Source organism: Lepidochelys kempii, chromosome 2 (assembly GCF_965140265.1).
Source record: "Lepidochelys kempii isolate rLepKem1 chromosome 2, rLepKem1.hap2, whole genome shotgun sequence".
In the NCBI taxonomy this organism is placed as follows: Eukaryota; Metazoa; Chordata; order Testudines; family Cheloniidae; genus Lepidochelys; species Lepidochelys kempii.
This window is the reverse complement of record NC_133257.1, coordinates 225,851,931-225,875,301: the sequence shown is the minus strand read 5'-3', so window position 1 is coordinate 225,875,301 and position 23,371 is coordinate 225,851,931. Positions and strand designations below refer to the sequence as shown.

The 23,371-nt window shown below is 38.3% G+C and overlaps 1 protein-coding gene across 5 annotated transcripts in view; it reads left to right on the top strand.

Moving 5' to 3' along the window:
* Positions 1-23,371, top strand: part of CDK14 (cyclin dependent kinase 14) — a 501,539-nt gene that overhangs the window by 267,837 nt on the left and 210,331 nt on the right. For all 5 annotated transcript variants that reach the window (XM_073334004.1, XM_073334008.1, XM_073334007.1 and 2 more), the window contains one exon: positions 321-444. In XM_073334004.1, the coding sequence (XP_073190105.1) occupies positions 321-444 (124 nt within the window). The remainder of the gene's footprint in view (positions 1-320; positions 445-23,371) is intronic.

The following is a 23,371-nucleotide window of genomic DNA, read 5'->3' as shown; positions in this document are numbered from 1 at the left end:
TGGATAAATGGAATATAATTACAGTTTGGTAGAAACTGAGCGTTCTGCTTGTAGTAGTATTCTTGTGTTGTTTTAAATCAGGTAAATTCAGTGTGTGAAGCGGTGGGGTTTGTGGATTGGAGATCGTTTTCTGCAAAATATATTCCTTATTTTTACATTTGAAAACTGTTTTAAAAAATTGGAGAGTGGGCAGTTGTATGACGATGAAGCCATAAGAAATTGTTACCATAAAATACAAATCCCCTGCAGATTGTGTAGAAATCTGATTTATTACATACAAATATTAACAGAAGTCATTTTTTTGTCCCCCTCTTTTTCAGTTATTTTTATTTCAGTTACTACGAGGACTGTCTTACATCCACCAGCGTTACATTTTGCACAGGGACCTGAAACCACAGAACCTTCTGATCAGTGACACGGGGGAATTAAAGCTGGCAGACTTTGGTAGGAAAGCAGTTAATTAAATGTCTATTTTATAATGTTGTGGGAATGTCAGACAGATGGTTTCATTGATTTTTCCTGTTCCTTAGACACACCTACTTTATTGCAGATAATTGTAATTTTTTCTCCAGAGCTAAGAAATTGATTATGGTCAACATAATATTTGATTAAAACTAGTGAGTGGAAAATAAATAAATACTCCAAATCCTACTAGAAAGGGATGATAATACTGCAAGTAGTTCAGTTCTCGTTATCTCCATAACTTAAGACTTAGACGTTAGGAGAAAACCTTTGAAAAGGCCTAACGATGAACAGGTCATGTCTAGTGGACAATCCTTTCTGTGTGTAGTCCTGGGGACATAATGATCTGGAAATAGGATTTAACTTTCATGAAATGACCAATAATTGAATGAGGCTTGAGGAAATAGGAAATCAGTAATGTTCTTCTGATGATTAGAAGAAACCAGGATTATGTGGACTGATTTCAGTACCCATTGTGGATCCCTTGTTGGGCATTGGGCGACTCTTTATAAAGCATCTCGGTATGAGACATTGTTCACCCCTTTCTTGTAAAGATGTCCCTTCTCAACACTTCCTTGAAAACCCTCCTTTTCTAGCAGTTACTGTAGCAGTGCCTCTTCCTCTAAAGGATAGTGCCAGTGTGGATGTGGAAAATGGTAATGCTTTTCTTGGGGTTTGTCTACACTTACAGCAGCGCAGCTGCACTTCGTGAATACGCTACTTATGCCACTGGGAGAGCTTCTGCTGTTAGTGTAGGTACTTCACCTCCACCAGAGGAGGTAGCTATGTCAACGGGAGAAGTCCACACCTAGACATAGCGCTCTGTACACCATGGGTTAAGTTGGTATAACTACATTGCTCAGGGGTGTGCATTTTCTATACCCCTGAGTGACGTAGTTATACCAACATAAGTTCCTAGTGTAAACCAACTCTCGGTGACTTAAAAAAAACACTTTGGCTTATCAGGTGTAAACTTCCAAATATTGACGAAGTGCTTGAGGAGTTCAGTATCTTACTCTGGACCAGATTCTCAGCTAATGAAAATCAGCATAACTCCGTCCACTTCAGTGGTACTACATCAGCCTACGCCAGATGAGAATGTGGCCCATCAGCTTCTTGAGGTGCCTTTTTTTTTTAAAGCTCGCCCTATACTCTGGGCTTCCCATTCTATTTACCAAGTGTAGTGAGGGTACCTTACATGCTAATTGACAATTTCACTAGTAATTTAATGGTGATTTTGTCTGTAATTAAAGTTACTGTGAGTAGCAGCTGTGTGTGTGTGCTTAATGTGCTGGGGAAAGAAATCGAGCTTCATTTGATCGCAGTTCACATAAATTTGATTAGTCTGTAGATTGTGAAGCAGCTTAAAGAAACAATATCAGAAACCAGTCATGTATAGCCTTACTCACCATTTTCTGTTGCTATTTTTTAATACTTGGAGGATGCCACAAGATTTGAACAAGAATTGCTTTTTTAAAAGAAAATTTGAAGACCCCTGCTCTCCAGGATGATACATAGTAGAATAAAATTCCATTTCTTAGAGAAATTCATGAAACATAGGGGGATCATTAGGTATTTATGCTTGCAGTGAAATATACAGTAGCTCTCTGATGAAATATGTGTCATTTGAGGTGACTTATTTTCTTTATTGAAATTGCTGCTTTTGCCGTATCTGTTAAATATACAGAGATCCAAGGATGATATGAAAGTAACTTGAGTTATAGTCTTAAAAGAATCTAAACAGCTCAAGGGTAGAGTTGACAAAATAGCTGATTTTTTGGTTCAGTAACCCAACTGAAAATCAGGAAAAAAAATTGGTTAGTTTTGAGCTAACGGTATGGTGTTTTGTTTTTCTTCACAAAATGAAAAATCACAAATATATTGTTCTGGCTGAATGAAACATTCTGACATTTCAGAATTTTTAAAAATGTTTTTTGTTTTTGGGTTTTTTTGGCTAAAACTATTTACTGAATTTGACTTAAATTCATAAATAGTTTTGATATCCTGAACAGTACATTTTTTGGCAAATTTACCATTTTCCAAATTTTTTTTGCCTAGTTCCACTCATGAGGTTCTGATGATACTGTGGCTTTGGCTGGTAGCGAAAAGTATAGTTAAAGTTGCAAACAGTTTTCATTTTAATCCCACTTTTCAGACCCTCTTAACTTTCCTTTTGTACTGATGATTCTCTGTGACTAGTGGAGATGTTTTTTAAACTGAGAAATTCCATTCAGCCATTTTGAGTTAAACAAGAATGAAACAGGCTTTTCCCACTTTTAAAAGTAAGTAACTACATTTTTTTGACATGACAGTAGGAAACCCAGGTGTAGTTTCAAACTTCTGGCTTTGTAGTTACTTTGATTATGAACTCTGTGGGGCAAGAAATGGCTTTCATATATCTTTGTACAGTGCCTAGCACAATAGTGTCATGGTCTATGACTGTGACCCCTAGGCTTTATGTAACACAAATAAATAATATATAATTCTCATCTGAAAAGAACCTTTGTTAGGTTGGGGGAGGTGGTTAAATAAAAATGAAAAATTATAAGAAATGTAAAAATTACTTCAGTTCATGGCCTGTGGGAATCAGCTTAAGTTTTAGCTGAGCCTAATGAAATCCTTTCCCGTTTATGAAGTCACTGCACATCCTACTTGTCCAGTTTGACAGGCATAGATCTGCCAGAATAGTTGGCGTGAACTGACTATACATGTCTCATTGTAACACACAGAACATAATCCTCCAAAAACCTTCCTAAACATCAGGGATAGGAGAAAATTATGGACATTTAAAAAAAAAAAAAAAGAAAGTGTCAGCAATGTTTGCTGAAAACTGCAATAGCCTGTAAATTCCCCTTGCATACACTAGACTGGGTCTAGGTTACACCCTCCTCCTTGGGGTAGAGAGCAAGCAAATAGGTTATCAAAATTTAGAAAATTCACCACCTCTGGTAAGTGTCTTATTGAACTGGAAACACAAAATCACAAGAGAAACTTCCCAGTTTCTAGCAGGCCACTTGAGCACTTCTAGATTACTTCACTGTATTACCAGCCTTCACCCCCTTAGGTAAGGAAATGCCCTAATTGCATATTTCTGGTGAGATCCTGGCCCCAGTGCAGTCCATGGCAAAACTTCCATTGACTTCAGTGGGGCCAGCGTTTCACCTCTTTGTGTTGACAAGAAATCAGGGCTCGCGTGTAAGGCTTGCATACAGTGTTACTTTGAAAGCGCACAGTCTATAAATGAAGAACAGGTAGAGATAATACATGTAAATGAAAAAGTCCTTACAATATTCAGCGCCCATATTTCAATTGCAGTATGATGGTGTCAGGGAGAATTTTTAATCCCTTATGTTTGTCTTGATTAACCAAAAAAATCTATGTAATACTCTATAACTGACATATTGAGAGAAGATTATAAGTCTGTATTTTTCCAAGTTATTTTTTCCCTCATGGCTCATGACCTTGTGAAATGGAAAACCAGACGGGTTAAATTTCCCTCCAGAAAATCAAGATGAAAAATTAAAAACTATGAGGCAAATGGCTGGAGGGTCATGACCCCTTTCACTGATGGCATGGGAAATGAGAAGACCAATATCCCTCTCTTTTTATAATACTATGCAATTATACAAAATAAATGACACTCTTCTACCAAAGACATAAAATGAAACCTTTTTGCTGTTGAAGCTCTACCTCCCCCAGGCTACTTCTTCTCTAGAAGGTTCTTGGGAGGGAAATTTGTGTAAATTATATTTTGGATTAATGACAACACATTAGGGGGCTTTTTTCAAATTAGAAGAGAAGTCGAGGAGAAATGAGCTTGTGTCAGAGACAGGATTGACTTTGCCAGTGTAATTAAATATAAAATCTTAGTCTAACGGCCTTTCAGTCCCAGAAGAGAAGACCTTCAGAGTTTGGTTTCATAAGTTTACAAAAATCAACAGTGCAGCCCTAGTTTTTAATTCAGTCTCAGGTTTATTTTATTCCCTCTGCGTAAGATATCAAATACTCAGAAGTTGGCTTTGGTAGATCATTGTTCTTGGGTAAACATGCTGAAGGAAAAAGCACTCCTGCTTGCTAGTGCATCACATTGCCGCTGAGCTGGAATCTTTGAGTAACTGTAGACACAACCTTTTTTATTTTTTTTTAAGCTGTGGAGAGTTCCCAGATGTTGATACTCTTATGTGTGTGTCATTCTTCAAAGCAAAGAAGTAACCAAGGGAGGATTGCTTTTGTATTGTGCCTATGGAAAGAGCATTTATGAGAAGAGAGACCCAGCAATCAAAGGAAAAGGGAAAACAGACCAGAGACTGTATCAAATTAAAAATTGATAAAGTATAAAAAATTGCTTTCATGACATTGTATGAGATGGAAGAATATGTCTAAAATAATTGTTGCTACACAAAGTAGACAAGAAGTAAACTCTTTTTCTTTCTATTCTAAAACTAATATAAATTCTAAGAAATATTAAAATATGCTAGGAGTTCTCCCTGTGAAATGATTAAATAAGAGCAAGAATTAATTTTGATCTTGTGTGTGAATTTGATTTAAAGCTTTTTTTTTTTTCCAAGCTGTCCTCTAAGTAGAAACAAGGTGCTAAACCTTTAATGAATAGAGCCATTTTCAATTACAAATTGAAAAGAATACCACCATTTGTTTTAAGCTACCCACCATACAAAGAAATCAAACTTCCTGGCTAATTTCCTTTGGCCTCCGTTCACAATTTCTTCACTTAGCTATTTGTATATCTTAAGCCTTCTGTATTTGCATATACGTTTGTTTAGCCTTTACACAGGATTGCTTTTGGTGTGTTGAAAAACTGATCAGTTTTGTTTGGTGATGTCATTCTGCAGAAATTTTGAAAGCTGCAGTATTTCTCAGAATAAACATATTTATCTCAACTATAGACAGTGTCAAATGATTGTGCAATATCTGATAGAAGCACATACTAAAAGAGAGAACCCTAAAAATGGCATACTTTCCCCTCCAGAAGTAGATATGATCAGATTTTTTGCCTAGTCAATAAGTGCATGATCTATATTGTTTATTATATGGACACTTTATGAAACCCTTCACTTTTGCTGTATATTAAAGCAACATAACAATAATGATATTTCAGTTACCATTACATTTCAAATTAATGTAGGAAAGTGTCTCCTCATAGACTTTCACAAGAAAACAGTGCTTCAAAGACTTTGAAAGGAAATAAGGATTGAAGTATTGCAGACACTTTCTTGTTCGGTTTTCATGTAGAAGACATAGGGTGGGTTTTTCAAAAGTTCTCAGCATTGGGCAAACACTGCCTCGGAATTGACTTCAATGGGGGGAGAATTAAGCAATTCTGAACACTTTTGAAAATCTGATTCCTAGATTTCAAGTGACTAATTCAACCAATCTGTTCTATCAAGGTTTTCGTACCATGCCTGTTACCATAGTATCTGCTGACCAGCTGATTAGAGCCATACTAGTTTCATATTTTATGTTTGGTTCTACTCTGTCATCTAGAAAGCAAAGATCCAGATGAGGGGTTGGGGTATTACAGGGGAAATGAGTGTTCTGTAACCTTAAACCAAATCACATCTGTGCCAGTTACATACTGACTTAAATTACAGTATACAGAACTCTCAATTTTTAAAAGCTATTATTTACTAATGTTATTTTTATTAAAAGTGTAAGCAATCCATATGATTCTTCTCCTGGTTGTTGGTGTAAATCAGGAGTAACTTGGGAAGTCAATGGTGTTATAAGTATAAAAGTGATTAAAATGAGGAAAGAATCTATACCAGTATGCCTCAAAAATATAGTTATGTAAAACTGCCCACTGAAAAATTAAAAGCATGCACAATGCCTTTGAGAATAGGCACGCTGCCCTCAGCTGTTAGTGTACTGAAAATCCCACCCAGCATGGGTGTAGAAAACAGTGAAAGTTTAGCTTTAGCTTGGAATCATATAACTTTATCAACTTGTGTGGATGTGGGAAAAATTAGCCAAAGTATTAGTGGGGCTGTTGTCCTATTATTCCAATAGACTGATATACCTATGCCACCAGGAATTCAATTTCAGGTGTTTGCTTGCTGATGAAGCTTCCCTGGGACCAGCTTTCCTGTTGCAGCACCAGGGAACAGCAATTACTTGTGCTGATAGGATTCTGATGAACAGACCTTCAGATGAGAGAAGTTGGAGGCTCCTGGAGCGTGGGCTGTATTTTGGATTGTGCAATTACTGTAGAGTACAGATGCCTGCTGTGTAGTCACTGCTTGTAATTGACACTTCATTCTCTTTAGTATGTACACTGACTTTTACAAGTTATTTTAGGCCCTGGCTGCAAGCACAACAGCTGATTATTATTATTTTTGTTGCCAAGATAGTGTGTGGCTATGAACATCTAAGCATTTGAGAAGAGGGGCTGTAAAATACAAATACAAAATACAATATTGAAATAGAAATAGACCAGAACAATAAAATATTGCCGGCTTTATTGTAATTGTCAAAGATGGAGAAATATCTACTGTTGTGGATTTTTGAGATTACATATTAAATGGAGTTCTTGTTTAAAGTTGTATGCTGTTCTCTTACGTTCGAAAGATCACAGTTAGAAATGACAGCTTTGAACTGTCCTCCTGGGAGGTCCGAGCTATGTGTGATTACTCCAAAGAGTACGAGTATTGGTGGTCAGAAACTCAGTATTTGTCCCTGAAGTTCTTGGGACTGATCATTATCTTCTGTGGGAGTGGATTTTGGGGGAAAAAATCTGCACAAGGAGATCTTCATGGAAATTTTCCTGAATTCTTCATTGGGAGGTGAAGTTTCCCCAGAAATTTTTCACTCAAACCCTTTGGGTCCCTCAGGGTCTGTGAAGATATATGGGAACCTGTAGGAGGCCTGGGTCATCTGCATGGAGGAGGTCCTGTTTTAAATTTTCAGGGGTTTATTAATGATCAATAAAAGAAAAATGTTCAAATAAATATGATTAAACCTTGTGAATATCCTTAAAGACATAGAGGTTGATTAATAATAGATAGCATGAGCTAAAAGGTTTGGGGTTTGTGAGAGTTATGCTCAATGGAGATGCGGTTTAAAAACTGGATGCTGTACATAGACCAAGAATGTTTCTGTGAATTTTCATGGAGATTTTTACTGTGGAGAGCGTGTGCTTGGAAATGTTACAAGGGACCAGAGTAGTACCATCTAGTTTACCGTTAAAATGAGAAGCTAAGTTATTTAACCTAAGGGTATGTCTTCATTACCGCCAGATCGGCGGGCAGCGATCGATCCAGCGGGGATCGCTTTATTGCGTCTAGTCTAGACTTGATAAATCAACCCCCGAGTGCTCTCCCGTCGACTCCTGTACTCCATCGCCGCGAGAGGCGCAGTGGAGTCAACAGGGGGAGTGGCAGCAGTCGACTCACCGCAGTGAAGACACCATGGGTAAGTTGATCTAAGTACGTCAACTTTAGCTACGTTATTCACGTAGCTGAAGTTGAATAACTTAGATCGATCCCCCACACCCCTCCAGCGTAGACCAGAGCTAAGAAAATGGTTTTTTCTTCTCAATAAACATCCCCTAAATATCTTTGAGATATTGATACAAGAGATCATCCTGGTGCCCAAGAACCTGTTACATTGGGTTGTTGACGATACAGAGACAATAAGGTTGTTTTGCTGAGCTCTACCGAGTGTGTGAAATAGCTTTAATGTCTTCAAAGGATTGCTTATGATCTCTGTGCTTAGAATTATGACAACTCTGAGGGTCCCCCCCCCCGTTTTTTCAACAATATTTCATTCCTCCTTTTTGCATCTGTCATAATTCCTTTGGAAGAACAAGCATTGTCAGGGCTCTATTGGCAACCTACGTGTTGTCTGGAATTTTTGTTATGAGATTATGATGATTGGGTGGGAGAGGAAGGACAACATGTGCATGAATTATAGTGCCTCTTTCTCCCCATTATGGGTTATTACGGGATAGGGAGTGAAAGCTGGCATCTCACAGAGGTGTCTAATGTCTGTTTTGCTTCAGTCTTCACTGCAAAGGTAAATTGTGACTGGATATTTGACACAATATTAACAAGGGGGAAGGAACACAAGCCAAAGTAGGAAAAACAGGGTAAGGAATATTTAAATAAGTTAGCTGTATTTAAGTCTTCAGGGCCTCATGCAGTTCACCCCAGAACTTAAGGAACTAGCTGAAGCAATCTCAGAAACATTAGCAATTTATCTTTGAGCGCTCATGGAGGATGAGTGAGGCTGCAGAGTACTGAGAGAGAGCAAACATAGTACCTATCTTTAAAAAGGAGAACAAAGACTACTTGAGAAATTATAGCCCAGTCAGCCTAACTTTGATAGCTGGAAAGATACTGGAAAAAATTAACCAATCAGTTTATCAGGACCTTAAGCATTGTAAGGTTATAAGTAATAGTCAACATGGATTTGTCAGATCATGTCAAACAATCTTAATTTCCTTCTTTGACAGGGTTGCTGGCCTAGTGGATAGGGGGAAGTGGTAGATGTGACATATCTTAATTTTAGTAAGCCTTTTGACACAGTCCCAACATGACATTCTTATAAGCAAAACTGGGGAAATATGGTGCAGATGAAATTACTTGAAGGTGGTACAAAACTGGTTGAAGGACTATACTCAATGATTCGCTGTCAACTGGGAGAGCATACAAGTGGGGCCCTATAGGGGTCAGTCCTAGATCCAGTACTTGTCAGCATTCTCATTAGTGACTTGGATAATGGAGTGGAGAGTGTGGTTATAAAATTTGTGTGTGACACCAAACTGGGAGGGGTTGTAAGCACTTTGGAGGACAGAATTAGAATTCAAAATGACCTTGACAACTTGGAGAATTGGTCTGAAATCAACAAGATGAAATTCACTAAAGTCAAGTGCAAAATACTACACTTTGGAAGGAAAAATCAAATGCAAAACTATAAAATGGGGAATTACTCGCTAGGTGGCAGTACTGCTGAAAAGGAGGTGGGAGTTATAGTGAATCACAAATTAAAAATGAGTCAACAATGTGGTGCAGTTGTGAAAAAGACTAATGTTGTTCTGGTGTGTGGTGTTAGGTGCCTTATATAAGGCATGGGTGGGGGTAACTGTCCCACTGTACTCTGCATCAGTGAGGCCTTGGCTGGAGTATAGTATCCAGTTCTGGGTGTCACATTTTAAGAAAGATGTGGACAAATTGGAGAGAATCCAGAGAACAACAACAAAATGAAAGTTTTAGAAAAGGAAAGATTAAAAAAACTGGACATGTTGAGTCATGCGTAAAAGAAAACTGAGGGGAGACCTGATAAGTCTTCAGATATGTTAAGGGTTGTTACAAAAAGAGGAGAGTGATCAATTTTTCTCCTGTTCACTGAAGGTAGGATACTTGCTTAATGTACATCAAGGGAGATTTCAGTTAGCTATTAGGAAAAACTTTCCAACTATAGGGTAGTTAAGCTCTGGAATAGGATTCCAAAAGAGGTTGTGGAATCACCATCTTTGGAGGTTTTTAAGAACAGGCTGGAGAAACACGTTAGGGATGGTCTATGTACATTTGGCCCTGCCTCAGTGCAGGGGGCTGGACTTAGCGCAGACTTCTCAAGGTCCCCTTCATCCCTACGTCTGTGATTCTGTGGCCTCTTGTGCACTGCCTGAAGTTAGTGAGAATTCCCCATTCTCTAGAGCCAGCTGGGGAATAAGGAGGCCACAGTCAAGGAACCCACTTGGCTGATAGGAGCCCAAAACCTAGTGTCTTGTGGGGTGGGAGTGAACTTTCTGGCAATAAGGACTGTGGAGGTGGAGGGCCAGAGAGGCTTGGACAGGTTGGCATGCTGGTCAAATACTTTTCCAGGGTGACAGAGCAGTGAGGAAAATGCTTTTTAATTCTCTGATTTGGGTAGCCTTGGGCTGAGATTACTGATGGGGAGTGGCTTCTTTCCGCAGGATATTCTTTCTGGTGTTTTTCAAAATCTACATATAAACACTAAGTGAACTGGTCAGATGATATGGACTCAAGTGACAGCAATATGGAAATGACAAACCGCTCTATCTTTCCTTCACCATATATAACCACACCACTAAAACCAAGATGTTCCAGTGCTTGTGTTACTGTGGTTCTTAAAACCCAAAGTTTTTGGTAACTATTGCTCTTCGCGAGGCGGTGGCAGGAAATAAATCAGTGGAAACGTTGCCGTCTGACTGATAAGTGGCTGACACAAACAGTACAATACAAGAGTGCTTTCACTTAAAGCTACGCTTTATTTTAATATCAAGCACTTACACACATCTTCAACAGGTTAGTAAAATACCCCCAAAATCAATAATTACTGAGGTCTGGAGCAGTCTTTGAGTGGAATGACAACTGTCTGGTTGGCCCGTCTTTTAGCTGCTGTTGGGGACCCTAATTTGTGTCCCTGAAGTGTCCCTAAAAGAGACACTTAACTTTCTCTCCTTATTTAATGGGTTAGAGTAACAAAAATATGTCAATAAAAAAAAAACTTGTTAACCAAACAACTTCAAAGTTTAAGCAAGAGGTCTCCCCAAACCATTAATTAGACAGATGTCCTGAGGGCCCTGATAAACACATCCCAAAGGGCAGATATAGATAAATTTCCTGTTTTTCCAAACCATATACCTCAGCAATGTCAACAGAGATCTTATCAGGAAGGACACAGGGTCGGCTCTCCCATCAATCCTTCCCCTCCTGACTTCTTGCTTAGATGTGCTAAGGCTGTTGCAGAGGCCTGCTGAGACCTACTGATTTAGCTGCTTTTGGCCATAAGCATGCTAATCAATATTCCAATTATCTGTAGTGGTCCAGGCATTTTGCTGGTCTGCCAAAATGACCCTGTGCACTTGAATAAGATCAGCTTATGGATAAAGAACAGCTGACTGAAGCTGAACCGAAGCCGAGATAATGCTGGGTGACCAGAGGAAAGTATTTTGAAGAGTTTGCAGCCACGGTGCAGTCTTTGACTGAAGGTTCACATCCACAATTGGTCAGTTCAGTCCATAGTCTGAGTGTACTTTTGGGTTCTTCACAGGCACTGAGCTCTCGCATCACAATAGTGTGAGTAATGCTTTCTGCCATCTCTGGTTGGCTTGGAGACTGTCTCATCCTAGTGGATGAAGACCTGGCCTCGCTTATCATGCCTTTTTCACCTCTTGGCTGGACTATGGCAATGTAGCATACTTCAGAATGAAACCCACAGTACTTAGTAAACTCGAACTGATACAACTACTGCTGCGCATCTCCACAGTGACAGAGACTTCATGATCACATCACACCAGTCCTCCAGTCTCTACACTGGCTTGCCATAGAAATCAAGTTTAAGTCTTGCTCCTTACCTTCAAAGTGCCCCATGGCCTGGGCCCAGGATACCTAAAAGACAGTTTACAGCTCCAAGATGAAGACTGTGGTTGACAGCACTCCCTGGCACAATGGAATTCTCAACAATAAGAGTTAAGTTAATCCATGTGAGAGACAGAACCTTCTCGGTGGGTGGTGAGATGCTCTGGAATGAACTCTCCCAGAAACTAAGGACTATCACAAATCTCACGACTTTCTGCTGCTGGTGCAAGGATGATTTCTTTGTCCTTTCCTTCTCCGATATAAGCATAGCAACATGTATATTTAAAATAAAAAAATCATACTAAACAACATGTGATAGACATGTAGTCACGTTGCTTAATGCATTATTGGAAGGCGCTCAGATACTAGGGTGATGAGCGCATTATAAAAACCTATATAGAATAGTATGTAGGATAGAATAGAAATGGCAGCATATGCTGTTCTCATGATCTCCTTGCATACTGCCCACAAGAGACATGTAGTGGAGAAGGAGAAAAGAGAGGAGTGTATGGGTGGTATCAAAGTTTCCAATGACTAGAGCATATACTATTATCAGTGCCAGGGGAGGGTCTGATTTCCTGCTGTGATGCCAGACATTGTCCATTGAGGCCTTTCTGACCCATAATGTGTGTGGTAATTGGAGGCTGAGGGGGGCAGCGGAGGGAAAGGGGGTGGATGTGATGAAGGAGTTGTTGGTCCAATATCTTTGCTGACACCTGTTACTCTAAATTGGTCTAGCTTATGTAATTGCATAGTAAACCTCAGTCTTAATCATTTCTTAGATCTGATAGTGATATTGATCTTTCAGACAGGCTTACGAAAACTGCCATTGTGACTTTAGATTCTGAAAGAGCATCTGACAGACTCAAGTGGGGATTCATGTTAGTTCTATGGCATGAAATTGGAATGGGAAAATACTTTACTAACTGGATACAAAGTCTTTGTGGAAACCCTGAGGCTGAATTTGCTCTGCTAAGGTCATCTCTGTTAATGCCTTTCCCTTCAACAGAGTACAAGACAAAACTGCTAGGCAAGTTAGCCATCGTGTTACATTTTTTGACAGTTTGCACTGACTGCTTTTTGAAGGTGTTGAAATTAAACTTTTCAGAAAATTCCACTCTGTTGATATAAGTAATGCAATGTACTTCATAATGTACTTCTCTTACCATAAGTAAACTCAGCATGCTTCTTAGACTGAACAGGGTTACTCACTCACTGCTGCAGTTTCCACGATATGCATCTGATGAAGTGAGCTGTAGCTCACGAAAGCTTATGCTCTAATAAATTGGCTAGTCTCTAAGGTGCCACAAGTACTCCTTTTCTTTTCCCTTACAAGTAAAATACAACCACCTCAGTGGTACACTGTGACAGCCTATCTATGCTAATAAGTAGCTAGAGATGGGAATGACTCACCAAATATGTCTCTAATTAAAAGCAGATGGGGGAAATGTAGGGCCCAATCCAACTCCCATTGATTTTTAGTTGGACTAGTATTGAGCCTTTAGGTAGGAGAAATGTATTATAATTATCTAGTTGGTATTTGGTCAGGATACCCTTTCACTTGCACAAAAATTATCTTTTAATTACTTGGATTTAGGTTTCATCCAAACTATAGCACCTTTGCCCCAGGTCAGCAGTAGTTACCTACAGAATGACTAACACCACTTTCTTCAGAGCCTGAGGTTGACCAGGTCCAAGATCCTTCCTAGTCTGAGAGCTCAAGAAATTGCAGAGTGAACTGTACAACATCTCTTGTTATAAAACAGGCCTATTCATCGCATTGAACTGAGAGAGTATTTAAAATATTGCACCTTCTTTCTTAAGTTTCTTAAAATTCGGCATTGGGTGCTTCTGGTATGGTTATGGTGACAAAATACCGCATGCACCTAGTAAGACAAGAAGCCAGTAAAGGATTTAAGGAAGAGTGAAGTGCTCAGACCAGTGGGAGAAGAATTATAAGTAAAGCAGTGGCATTTTGGCAAAGCTAGAAGTGAGGTTTTATTAGTCAATAAAATTACACCCCAAACATAATGAAATAGCTTAAAAATCAAAATAAAACAGAGATGTCCCTCTTGAAATGTTCTTGTTTTTAAAAATTTAATTTGTAGCCTGATTTTTCAGAGTCACTGAGCACTTGCAAGTTCCATTAACTTCAATGAGAACAGTGGTTGCTCAGCTCCTTTGAAAAGTGGGTCATTAAGTCAATCTCTTCAGTGATATAATTTGCCTCTGGCCTGAAAAATGGCAAACTGTTCCACCAATGCATCCGATGAAGTGAGCTGTAGCTCACGAAAGCTTATGCTCGGATAAATTTGTTAGTCTCTAAGGTGCCACAAGTACTCCTTTTCTTTTTGCGAATACAGACTAACATGCTGCTACTCTGAAATCTGTTCCACCAATGAGCTCATGTACTTAGTATCCTAGGGGCCTGGCAATGAAGCTTTTGAATCAAGGTCTCTTGTTTGACTTCCATAATGCTCTCAGCTCCTTGTCATCCTGCTGTAATTAAGTTTTTGTTTAATGAGCCTTTATTTAAAGAGCCTTTAACAAAACACTGTATTATTTAAGACAATTTATGGAACAATTTAAAATCATTATATGGTGAATAAAATGCAATGCATTAATAGTTATGCAGATTTGTTATACAGAAAAATACACAAACTAAATAGAAATTAAAGAATATTTTAAAGGGAAAATAGTATGGATTAAAGAAAAGAGTTTAATATAAAGACAACAAAGATACTGAGGTGCAAAGGAAAAGATTATTAACAGGAAATGATTAAATGGATCCACTAACATAAATATATTCTATTTAGTATGAAATGAAATGAAATAATTATTTCTGACTGAATTTAAAAAAAAAGAATGAATTAAAAATGTAGTCAATAACCTGTTACATTTTTCTTTAAAAGATTTAAAACAAAGCTTTTGTTTAATTGCATATAAAAGTGTTTTCACAACTTTATATAGGTGATTATTTAATATATGTAGTGTTTAATGAGTTTTTTTAAATTTTCATTGTTACTGAAGGATACAATCTCCTCTTGATGTGCTAGGATTTATTGTACATGCACATCTCTCCTATTAATGCAAATGCGAGAGTAATTCATAAAGATCTACCTGCATTAAGGTGCGACTATTCTGTTTCCTTTGCAGCAGTTGGCCTTCTGAATACCCAAAAGATGACGGGAACTATTTATAATAGTAATACTGAGCACTTACCCAGTCATTTGCGTTTTCAGTGTTGCATAAACATTAACCCCACATCACCCTTAATGTATGTTAGAAGTAAGGAAACTATGATACAAAGGTTAAGTGAATGGTTATCCATGTTAAGAGCTGGAATTAGAACTTGACAGTTCTTGTTCCCGTAGACTTCTAGACAGCACTTTTCTCTATTAACAGGTTCTTACTTTCTGTATTGAGAAAAAAATGTTAATTGAATGAATCTTGCTTTAGAGCTGACAAAAGAAAAATGAGGTTTTAAGGTTCCTGAAGAGATTTATGTATTTAAGGACATTTCCAGAGATTTAATAGATTCTATAATAGCTTTGGCCCCATCTATAACAATACCCAGACCATGTGTTAATGAACATTTTCATTTACTGTATTTCTAATCCTCACCTAAAGTCTATGTATTACTAAGAACCTGATTTATTTAGCTGTTGAGTTAAATGGTATGTAATGAGGAAAAAGGGTAGAACAAATTTAAATTATTGCTGTTGAGAGTGAAAGCTGCAGCAACAATGCAATATCATGCATCTCAAGGGAAAATAAAGTTTTAAAACAATACTAACCATAATCACTAGCACTTGCATTTACACCACGGGTATAGTTTTACGTGGATAACTGCATTATTCAGGTGGAGAGGACCTTTATGCTAAATTGAAAGTTTTCTGGAGTGTACACCTTGGACCAGATTCTCAGCTGTTACAAATCAAAGTTGTTAGTCTGAAGTTGATGTAACAACACCAATTTACCGCACCTGGGGCTTTGGCCCCATCTATCCATTTGCCAGCTGCAGTAGTCACTTCTTTCTGTGACCATGAAGAGGCTGTCACTTTTTGTGAAGATTTTAGAACTATAAATAGCTTATTTTTTCCTTAGTCTCTAAATTTTATTACAATAACGTTAAATTAGACGGTGTTGGAGTGGGTAGGTTTGACGGTGGAAGCCAGTACTGAACAAAAGGAACTAGAACAGAACAGGATTGGGGTGTTGTTTATACTGCCAATGCTGATGTCGCAAAGGCGCTTAAGTCATCGAGTAAGGGAGCTGAAAATGTGCTGCAGCTGCTAAACTCTCTGTAGACCTCAAAGGAAAAGAGAGTTGTCCGCTCTAGCACAAGTACGAGCTTAGACTTTCTATGACGGCCCTTTGAAACTATGGCAGTTCTCTGCCCAGGCGGTCTTGTAATACTCTTGAACATTGCAAATCTTGCCCTATAGGTTGTCTACTCCAGATAACATGCGAGGATGAATACACTGTCAGGTTGTGACTTTTAAGTTTGAGCTATTCAAAATGCATTCAGCCACGTAAATCTTCCTTGAGACTGTTTGCTGCTACTGCTTCCACATACCTTTTTAGGTTATTATTTTAACCAACCCAGTTAGGCTTAGAATTTTGACATACAGCTATGTTAGTTTGTTTTGCAAAACTCCGTAAGTGTGCAGAGCTTTAGGTGCCTAAATGAACAATAGTTTAAATAAAGTTTTGAATGTTCAAGATTTTATATTGAATTGGCCCTCAGTGTGTGTTTGGGTTTTTTGCGTGTTGAGCTTACTATTCTGAGTGTTTTGGTTGCTACTGTATTAAATTTGTCAGAGGTAGTTTCTCCCAGTGACCTACTGGAGTTATTGCTTCAGGAAATGCCAGTTCAGTAGGTGAAAGGTGGCTTGCTTTCAGTGGTAATAGATCTTCAACTCAGCTTGGGCGCCAAATTCAGTTCTAATGTACGTCTATGCATCTCCCTAGAGTTCATTGGCACCGCATCTACTTATAACAAGGCTAAATTTGGATCTGTGTCTTTAACTGTTTGTTGCCCTAGAAGATTCTACTGTGGTCCATTCACAATTTTCATATCACTTCATTACACATAGGTACTGAATAGGAAGGTTTGATTCTTAACAGTGGATTTCCAGGTATTTATTGGTGTAAGGCACAATCTTAAGATACTTCTAGTATAATTATTTTATATCAAAAGTCCTCTCTTCATTTATTTTCTATGATAGAAGTTTCTGTTGCAGAACTGTATTATGATCTGATTGGATAGCTCTGAAAGAGTATGGATACATGATTACTGGTGTAAAGCCAAGGACCTATAGGAATGTAAACTTTCACATAAAACTTTTCCTTCAAGATATATGATTTAACTAATTTAGGATGACGTATGTTTAATGGATTTTGAGGAAGAATTCACTTGAGCAGATGGATCTGAGGACTCGGGAGGTTCCTTTCACATTAAGTGTCATTCTGAAGAAGCAATGTATCAGTACATTTGCCATTTTTGCACTTTAAAGCAAAGCAAAAATAATTGTAAAATGTCTCTAATGGTATACATATTCAAGTTAAGTCACCTGCAGTAATGGTCATTCTTAGATGTGTTTGGCAAGCCTACAAAAGAAAGCAGGGACATGTAGAATTAAGTGCTGAATTTGAGCAGGTTGCACAGTGCCGTAGTTCCATTGTCTTTCAGTGCCGTTACCCGTGACTTAAACTAGTGTGAGAACAGAATCAGGCCCACTGACTGGTGGAGTTCTCCAAAGAGTGAGTGCTATTAGCTTGGAGACTAGTATGGTAGTAGGTATAAATTGTGCTGGAGTACCTAGGCACTGTGGGTGAGATTCCGGGCTACTCTTCAAAGAGATTTAATGCACAACTCTCATAGCCCAGGGAAGATGAGGGTCACAAGACACTTTAAGTCACCATTGTGCCTTCTTGATCCTGGGCTGCTCCAGAGGCTGGAAAGGCCCCAGGGATAACTGAGGGTATGTCTACACTGCAGTCAGAGGTGTGATTGCAGCAGATGTAGCCAGACCTGAGCTAGCTTTGATCTAGCTAGCTTGAATAACAATAAGAGTGAAGCCATGGCAGCATGGGTTAGCCACTCCAGTACATATCCAGGTGGGCTTGTACAGCCTGTGCCGCCATCCATGCTGCCAAGACTTCATTGCCGTTATTATTCAACAATAATCCAATCCTGCACAGAAACACAAGTAAATAGCAATGTCTCGTATGAAGAGCAAACTCCACTGTCAAAGTATTCAAATGATAGATAAGCAGATCCATTTATAGATAAATATTTGTATTTGGATGTTAATGTTGGTCCTGTTCCGCCCCCATCCCCCCTCCCGCCCCGATTACAAATGAATCTGCTTTCCTGGACAGCCCTATCATAGTCTTATTTTCTAAAATATCTATCACACTGCTTCTGGGGTTATATCTGTTCCTCAGCAAATTTACGGGCACTTGACCACGCTCTTAACTTACCATAATTTAAAATATTTCCTTTCTTGCAAATTCCCCAAATTTTACCACTGATTTAGAAATGATTGAATATTAGAATCTTAATACCCCCCTGGAATGAGTTGCTCTTCTGGGCAATGTCCCAGTAGGGAGCAAGGAGGGCATTTGTTTGATGGAGAACAGCCAACACGGTGATTTGTAAGTATTTCAGAGCACTACTGTTAGAGAAGTCATCGCTCACGTGATTACCGACGATCGCGAATGAATGTGATGGAGATTCTGGCCTGTGTGGCAGCACCATGTCAACAGCAGCTTTGCAGGGACATATGGAGACTAAGGCTGGCTAATAAGAGAAACAGGATTATAAATATTAAAGAATGAAAACAGGTGTAAGGATATAAAACTATACAAATGAAACTTCTGCCTAATTTATCTCTCTTACTTGTCTCAATTCTGATATCGTTCCCATCACCATGGTATCTGAGTGCATTACAAAGAGAGCTTCTTCACAATTGGCCCATAACCGATGGAATGAAAAGCTGTGATGGGAGGATATAAAATATGAACTATTACTAACCCAGTTTAACAGCTCACTGTGTCTAAAGGGCTAGCTTCTGTTTTTTGTTCTAGCCCTTTTGCAGCAGCACAAAATAGCTGGAAAAATTTTGGATGATCTGCTCAGCTAAGAATTTTCAGGATAGGGAACTTCGTGTCTGGCGCAGAGCTTGTGTAGCTGCCCTGTCCGAACCCATCCTACTTGAACTTGCACAAGCAGTAGGTCTGGTTATACACTCAGGCTATGCTCAGCTGGTCCATAAAGGACTGTCACCATCTGTTGGAAAAAGAAAAGGAGTACTTGTGGCACCTTAGAGACTAACCAATTTATTTGAGCATGAGCTTTCGTGAGCTACAGAAGTGAGCTGTAGCTCACGAAAGCTCATGCTCAAATAAATTGGTTAGTCTCTAAGGTGCCACAAGTACTCCTTTTCTTTTTGCGAATACAGACTAACACGGCTGTTCCTCTGACATCTGTTGGAAGTTTGAGTTAATTTATAGTAGGATTCAGGGTGGAGCAGTCTGCTCTGATGCTAGGGGATCTGTAACTAGCTGTCTCTTAGTCCTTTTCCCACATTGCTCTTAGCTATATTGCTGTGTACCATAATAAATTGTTCTTAATATTTTGTGTTTTAAACTCTTCAGATATTTATGGACTATTATAATGTCCCCATCATAGACATTGCTTAGTCAAACGATACATATGTAGCTCTTGTAGTCTGTCCACATAAGTCAATTCCTCTGGTACACCTGGATCATTTTCATTTCTCTGTCCTGAACCTCCCTCCAATTTGTCAGTATCTTTCCAATAATGTGATTCTCAGAAATCAGAGAAATATTGCGCAAGTGTGGTTTCTTCAAAGCTGCATCAATATGCTCTACTTACCTTTCTTCTTTCAAAGTGATATGTTTGTGCATGCATCTGAAAATTGCACTAATCATTGTTAGTCTTATCACATTCCAAACTCATGTCTAAGTTGGTGTCCAGTATCACCCCTAATTCTCATTCGGTGTAGCTGCTTCCCAGGGTTTCTCCATCTCATTGAGAATATGTTTCAGATTATTTTTCCTAGATACATTAGCTTTCATTTTTCCAAGATGAATTATTTTCTACCCATGTTTCTCTAGATCCTTTTGTAGTATTTTCCTCGCTGTTGTTTGCAACTCCTCCCAATGTAGAACCATCTGTACAGTGAATACTGTTAACTTTGTGTTTACCTTAATAGCGTAGCAGTATAAATGAGTAATTCTTATATATTTTCACCTTTTCGTCTTTCCATCAAAGTGGTGTGTTCATGCTGTGATGCTGTTGACAACAGAGGTCATTATTTTCATATAGAATATTTGCATGACAATAAAGTGAGGCTCATTAAATAAGAAGCCAGAAACTGGAAAGCAAGATTTAAATCAGTCCGCTGTTAAAGTATTGTGTGCACATATACTATATTCATCATTCCAGTTTCTTCATTAATGCAGATATGATAGGATGTTATCACTGATGTGGAATTGCTTAGAAACACTAAGTACTATGAGGTTGTGTTTACATTCTTGGTGCAGATGTTTAGTTTTGCTGCCTACACCATTTTTTCCTGTTTTCAGAATAACACAGACAGTATGAACATATTAAGACTGATTGAGAAGTTTGTAAGAAGAAATATTTTCTCATTTCTTGGAAAGGGCAACATTTTATATTATTTGCTCTTTCATGTGACAGCTGTTCGGTTGAAATGGCAATTATTAGTTTTGCTCCCCTCTACTAATGGGAAAAGAATGAGTCTAGTAATTGTGGTATTCTGTTCAACCCCAGTAGGCTTTTTCTACAAGTGACAAAAGAATTTTAAACTGAGAAGCAAAAATAGCTTCAAAGTTAAGATGGCTTTGCGCTTCCGAGGAGCTGATGGGATCCCCAGCATTCCATCAACAACTGGTCTCTTCATGTGATCCCACTTTTCTGTTGTCTAGCATCACTTTATTGCTAGATGCAGTTTGATTGGCTGGGTGTACAGAGATTATTGGGGTTTTTTAAAAGTGGCTTTGGAGGGGGACAGAGATTCCTTTCTATGACTGCAAAGCTTGCTCACCTTTGCAGCTCACTTCTCGCTAGCTATAGGTCATGCCTGCCATGTGAACAGTTGGGCTCTATCTCCAGACTACAGTGCCATTGCCTTCTACCGCTCAATAATTGATTCGCATGCTCTAACTTGGATGCCCAGTCATAGTTTGAGTGTGTTGGGAATAGTCATGAGGCGAAGCTGCTTGGTAGTGTGTTAGCTGTCTCTAGTGATGGGTCGTTCTTGCAGTAGAAGAGTTTTGGCAGGGGACAGAAAAGTAGGTGTTGGCTAACTAAATCCTAACTCTATTTACTGGGGTTAGGCTGAAGGGAAACATTCAAACCTGTATCCCTGTGGCTAGATCAGAACGGTAATTTCAGGCATTGCAGGTGGTTTTCTTCCTTGAGGGCTGGGGGATGTAGCTTGTAATACATAGAATAGAGTGACAGGTACAGCTATGACTTGAGTCATTCTAGAAGGACCTAGGCAGCCCTAAATAAGCAGATAAACAGAGAAGGATCTAGGAACCAAAGTAAAGTTTTGGACTGTAATCACTGCCTACTGGGATAGACATTTGGTACATGTTTTACTGAAATAGTGATAATTTTTTTCTGCCATTTTTTATTTGTATTGTGTTCTGTTCTCATTCAGGCATTTCCTGGGTAAATGTACCATTCAGATGAGTGACCAAGAAGTGAGTGCCATTGTTTTGGTCAACTGAAATAGATAGTTATAATCGACAATTTGATAATTTTATTTATTTTATAATTTGAATAAGAATTATGTATTTACAAGCCAATTATGCCAAACTACCAGTATCTATTAAAGAATTAAACAGATTGCTAAACAAGGAGACCTCTAAGGGCTTTGAGAAGAGGGAGAATAACAATAAAATCCCCTTTGTTTCCTATTTTCATCTCGTGCTGCTAGAACCCAGCTGTTTGTATCTAAGTGAAGATGAGGTGCATATTAACACTGAAATAGAAGAGAAAACATACTGATGCACATGTCTGTATTAATTTAAACAAATACTTATGTGGGGTTTAGTATATGTGTATTTATATAGAGTTTGATTTGTTTTTCCAGACTGTGGGTAAGTCCACATTTGTGCACCTGCATATTTTCCCTCCTTTACCCACACATGGAAGATGTGCATAAGTTTCTCCTGATTTCGACACAAACTTGGCTAGATAGCTATCACATAGCTAGAGAGATATCTGATAGATATTTGTGCCACACATCTAGCAGTACGCTCACAAAGTGGGTATAAGTCATTGCCTCCTTTCAACTGTAAATACAATACAAAAATATTAAGTGATAAGGCGATGTGTGTGTTTGCCAATAAAAGAGATTAGGGAAACTCGGACACTGTTTCCCTGAGCCTGAGGTGCAGTATAAGGCCCCACAAAGGGAGAAAATTATATTTACCAAATGGTGAAATATCTTCATATATTTAAGACTTTTTTTACACAGAGCATGTGGCAGCCTGAGTTTTTGGGTGGTAAAAACTAAAATATACTGGGATCCGAATGGGCCTTTGTGTTGAATGCTTATCCATGGTCGTAAAATATTCTTGAATCTGTAATTTACTAAGCAACGTTTAAAGAAAATTGTACCTTTTCTCATAATACTGGTAAATTATATCATGTAAAATATTAGAATGTAATGTATCATTATTTTATTTAGTTTCAATTAAATGTACATATAAGTAACATTCAACACACAGAGTAGTACACAAACCTAATAACACAACTCTTTGAAAAATTATACAAAAGTTTCATGGTGGGTTTGATATGACCTGATTTTTAGTAACTGTGCCTTATGGTTTCTGGTTACTTTAAGAATAGGACAATAACAGCAGGATGTTTTTACTGGTGACCTTTTATCTGTCCAAAAGCACAGGAGCTGAAAGATACTTCACTGAACTATCATGAAGTTATCATTGTATATCATCAGGTCAAAAGTGTATAAGCAGCACTATGCAAATATTGTGTATTTACCTGGTGATCTCTTCCATTTACCTTTTGACTTTTTATTCACATTAAGATTAGAAGTTTTGATGATCAACCTTAAGCTGTCTTTTTCAAAAGAGATTGTCTCTTCCTGTAGTGTAACCATGGAAACAGACAAGGAACCTTAAAGAAAGTGATCGAACATGCTGTGCTAATTAATCCTACCCTACATTTTCCTTCAGCTGAAAGATGCAGTTAAATAAATTTTGCATGAGTAAGCATATTTGGATGCACAAATGGTATAAAATATGTAACCATTTCTTTTCAGAAGAATATTTGAAAAACTGGTAACTGTCATTTATTCATATCTGGTGCATCAAAATAAGAAATGCTGTCTTGTTAGTTTCTCATATTTTTGATGATTTTGTATTTAAATAAACTGTAAATATTTCTAAAGGACGAAGATATTCTTTCATGCCTTGAGACGATCCAAAGTGCGTGCACTAAGTTTGAACATATGAATCTAAATGTGCATAATGTCATGTGC